The 4186-nt window shown below is 57.0% G+C and overlaps 1 protein-coding gene across 1 annotated transcript; it reads left to right on the top strand.

Moving 5' to 3' along the window:
* On the top strand, positions 1-975 carry TMDD1 (transmembrane and death domain 1). The gene has a single exon (XM_059404515.1). The coding sequence runs from the start codon at positions 1-3 to the stop codon at positions 973-975; it is 975 nt and encodes a 324-aa protein (XP_059260498.1).
* The last annotated feature ends 3211 nt before the right edge of the window (positions 976-4186 follow it).

Below are 4186 nucleotides of genomic sequence, written 5' to 3'. Positions count from 1 at the left end.
ATGGCGGCGCGGGCTCAGGCCCGGGCCCTGGCGCTGGTGCTCTGGGGCTGGGCGCTGGCCCCGGCGGGAGCCCTGGACGCCATGGGCCCCCACGAGGCCGTCCGTCTGGCCGAGCTGCTGACCCCGGAGGAGTGCGACCATTTCCAGTCGCTCCTGAAGGCGCCGGAGCCGGACGTCGAGGGCGAACTGGCCCGTCTCTCTGAGGACCGGCTGGCCCGCCCTGAGACGCCGGCGTCCACGTCCGCGCCGCGCGGCCGGCTCTGGCGGCAGCGGCGGGCGGCGGCCGAGCCCGCGGAGGTGTCGGACGGCTGCCGGGAGGGGCTGGCGGCCTGGCTGGTGGCCAAGGCCACCACCCTGTCTTGGGACCGCGTGGCCCGGGCTCTGCGGCGCAGCGGCCGCCCGGACGTGGCCCGGGAGCTGGGCAAGAATCTCCACCAGCAGACGACGCTGCAGCTGCGCAAGTTCGGCCAGCTCTATGTGCGGCTGCCCGCCGTCCCCGGTCTCGGCCCTGGCCCCGGCCCCGGCCCCGGCCCCCGCCCCGGCCCCGGCCCCCGCCCCGGCCCCCGCCCCGCCGCTGCGCCCCCAGCCCCGCGCCCCCGCCGCGCCTCGTTCCCCGAGCCCGACTGGGACGGGCTGCAGCTGATCGTGGAGCGTCTGCCGCAGGCGCCCTATGAGCGCAGCCCCGCCGGCTGGGTCGGGCCGCTGGCGCTCGGCCTCCTCACCGGCTTCGTGGGGGCGCTGGGCACCGGGGCGCTGCTCATCTTGCTCACGCTGTGGCTCACGGGCGGCGACGGCGACGGCCCCGGCCCCGGCCCGCAGTCGAGCCCCCGTCCTCCCCGGCGCAGGCCCGCCCAGGCGCTTGGCGCGGCGGAATCGAGGCCGCTCCTGTCTGCCGAGCGGCTCCAGCCACCGCCGAAGAGGGCCTGGGCCGCGCGCCGGCCGGGTCCCCCCTCGCCTCAGTGTCCCCGTCTATGAGACGGGAGCGCTGCCCTGGCAGAGAGCCGCCTTCGCCCTGTTATAAACATTACCAAATCCGCAAAGGAGGGAGCAAGCGTTGGTTTGTTGGAAATAGCCGCATCGTCAGCGGGGCTGCCCGGGGAGAGGAGGGTCTCGGTGCCCGTGTCTCCCCCCCCCCCCCCCCCGTGGGAGGCGGGCCGTCCTGCTTGCCAGCTCTACTGCCTTCTTCTCTCACGGGGATTCTTGCACCGACAGCTACCACTTAGTGAGAGCTGACAGTCCGCCAGGCCCCGTGCGAAGCAGTTACCTACATGATTTGACACACTTCAGAACCCAAGAAGAGCAGGTGTGCTCCCTGTGACACGTAAAGAAAACGGGCCACAGCTAGTTAGTGGCATATCAGGGTTTTGAATCCAGAGCGGCCTGAGGCTAAAGTTGAACTCCAAAGGGTATGACCTGTGACCTAAGGGAGCCGGACAAGATGTGGAGTTTCTGCTTACTGGGATGCCTGGCTGGAGTTGCATGTGTCCCCACTTTTAGGGGCTACCGCCTCCAAGCTGCTCTCCCTACTCAGACAAGACCTCCTAAATGGAGGACACAGTAAGACCTACCATACCTGGAGCCCCAAACGTTTCCCACCCTTCTGAGTGGCTGGGGCTCTGCCAGCCCATATGAGGAGCTGAGGATGGGTGAGCCCTCAGACTCCGTCCCCTGTCTCAGGGGAAGGCAAAGAGGATAGCTGTGGGGTCTTGCTGGGTGGGAGAGCCTGACTCCCCCCGTCTACCCCCAGCCGAGGGTCTTTGGTGTGAGAACAATGACAGAATGACAGGCCAGTCCAAGAGGAGAGTTGAAAACAAGATTGACGTAACCCTTTATTGCAAATTCTAAAGTAAAAAGATGTACAGTACAAAGTAAAATTGAAATTTCAGACTATAAACTTCCAATCCACTTATGCATTCTCATTTCTCAAGCATTTCTGCCATTTCCGCGTAAACGGAACAGGGAACAAGTCGAGGGGGCGAGGGAAGGAGGAGATACAGCAAGGGAACAAAATTGTCTAGAATAATCACAAACCCCAGAAGCAAGTGAAAGGAAAGACATTTTCTCGACCTGCTGTCCTGGTGATGAGAAGCGGGGGTGGTTGGAGCAGTGCAGTTTAAAATGGCTCTCAGAATAGCAGCATTTATGGTACCATTTCATCTTTCTTAAGTCCAAATAATACTTTGCCCTTCCCTAGTGCCTTTGCCTCTGTATCTCAAAACACTTTACAAAACATTTAGTTAAAGCCTCACAACACCCCTGTGAGGTAGGTCAGTATTATTATCCCCATTTTACAGATGAGGAAACTGAGGCACAGAGAGGTTAAGTGACTTGCCCAAGGCCACACAGCGAGCCAGTGGTTGAGCTGGGGATGGAACACAGGAGTTCTGTCCCTTTTCTGGAACCACTGGACCACGCTCCCCTTTACCTATATACATTCTTCACACACACACACCACACGTGCACACCCGCCCACCCCACCCCACTTAGCCTCTATGTACAGCAAACAGCAGTGGGGGGCAGGGGCAGGGGGTGCCTCAGGAGCATTTTCATGGAGGAAATCTTGGTAATCTTGGAAAGGAACTCCAAGAAAGCACAGAGCTGAGCCACAGTGCAGACTTCTGTGCACACCTTGGGCCCCTCCCAACCCAGACTTCCTCTTCTCTCCTGATGTCCCCCTGGCTGGCTAGTTGCAGCCGATTCTTTAGGGGGTGGGGGTACCTGAAAATGAACGAAGCTTTTTGCAAAACTTTGGGCAACATCTGAGAAAAGAAAGGGGCATCATTACAGAAGATGCCCAGGACTCAAGTCACAAAGTCATAACCCATGGCAATCTCACCTCCACAGCAGGCCTGGAGGCTGGGGCCGAGGGGAGGAGGATGGGGACTGACCTACCAGCCATCTCTCTCCAGAGTGGAGCTACTGGAGCGGACTAGAGTGGGCACTTCAAGATCCTCCTGAGAGTGTTCCTGGACGGGGAGACATGGCCTAGAGTGGGATGTCCCCAAAGCAGGGCAGGGTGAGGGAGGGGAGCAGTACTCCTCTTCCCTGCACAAATGTGAACGAGACCAGCCGTAGTCTGCTGGTGTATGTGTTGGGGTGATGAAGGGCAGGGCCCAGCATTAGCTAGCAGAGTGGAGACTACTGGGCATCATGCTTGCCCAAGCTTTGGGGCATTAGGATAGGGTTTTGTTGTTGTTGTTTTTTGTTTTTTTAACATACTGGTGAAAAAGGCAGAAGTGAGGCCAGTACAGCTGGGTTGGCTGACGTCATCTCTGGGGGCTCTGCCAGGTGGACTGGTGAAGAAGGGGTTTCGTGGGCCCGGAAGCACTGGCCCGGGAGGGGGAAGAACGCTACATGCAATGGGTAAGTGCTGGGTGGGGAGAATCTGCAAAGGCGGGAGGGGGTGGGTGGGACCTTGCTCTTCTCTCCAATCTTTACTTCTCAGCCAGAACTTTTCTCCCTTCTGTTCCCCTCCTTTCCCCAAATGTGCTAAGGTCCCGATTCCCAGACCCCTCCCAGGACTCAAGAATTGGGATAGTCAAGCAACAAACGGACACCAAGACAGGCTTCCCTTGTACAGCAAAAAGGGTCATTTTTATTTTGTTTCCTTTTGGCTTATAGTAGTGATGTACTTTTTTTTTTTTTTTTTTTTTTTTTTTAAATCATGTCTCATTTAGAGCAGTGTTGGCCTCCATGCATTCACTAATACACTAATCTTCACTAGTGGTCTTTTACAAGTTTACATTGGTTGCAGCGGAAAAGAAAAGAACTTTGGGCACTGTCATTCTGGGGGCTGTGACTGGGAGCGACTGCTTATTTCTCCCCAGTCAACTTCTGACGCCAAAAGTGGTTCATTTAGAGAAGTGGGAGTAGGTCATGTTGACTCGGGACGTTTTCGCTGCTCTCACCCTTTGCTTTAAACTATGGAGTCTCCTCAGCCTACAGCAACAAGGAGGTTAAGGGAAGAAGAGGGGAAAGTGTTTTTCACACACAAACCAGCAACGGTGTCAGCTGCTGCTCAGTGGCTTTGGCTCTGCATTTTAAGTTAACAGCATCGCACATGTCTTTTTGCTTTTTGTCCTTTTTTTAAAGGTGGATTGTGGAGTATAAATACTGCACCAAGGACCTGGCTACAAAAAATAAATATTTATATTATATTTATATATCTATATATATATATGTGCAG

Source organism: Mustela nigripes, chromosome 6, assembly GCF_022355385.1.
Source record: "Mustela nigripes isolate SB6536 chromosome 6, MUSNIG.SB6536, whole genome shotgun sequence".
NCBI lineage: Eukaryota > Metazoa > Chordata > Mammalia > Carnivora > Mustelidae > Mustela > Mustela nigripes.
Note: the sequence above shows the minus strand (reverse complement) of the source record. Positions and strands in the feature narration are given on the sequence as shown.

What these genes read in the sequence shown, in the direction of transcription:
- TMDD1 (XM_059404515.1), top strand. Translation starts at nt 1, where the DNA reads ATGGCGGCGCGGGCTCAGGCCCGGGCCCTGGCGCTGGTGCTCTGGGGC.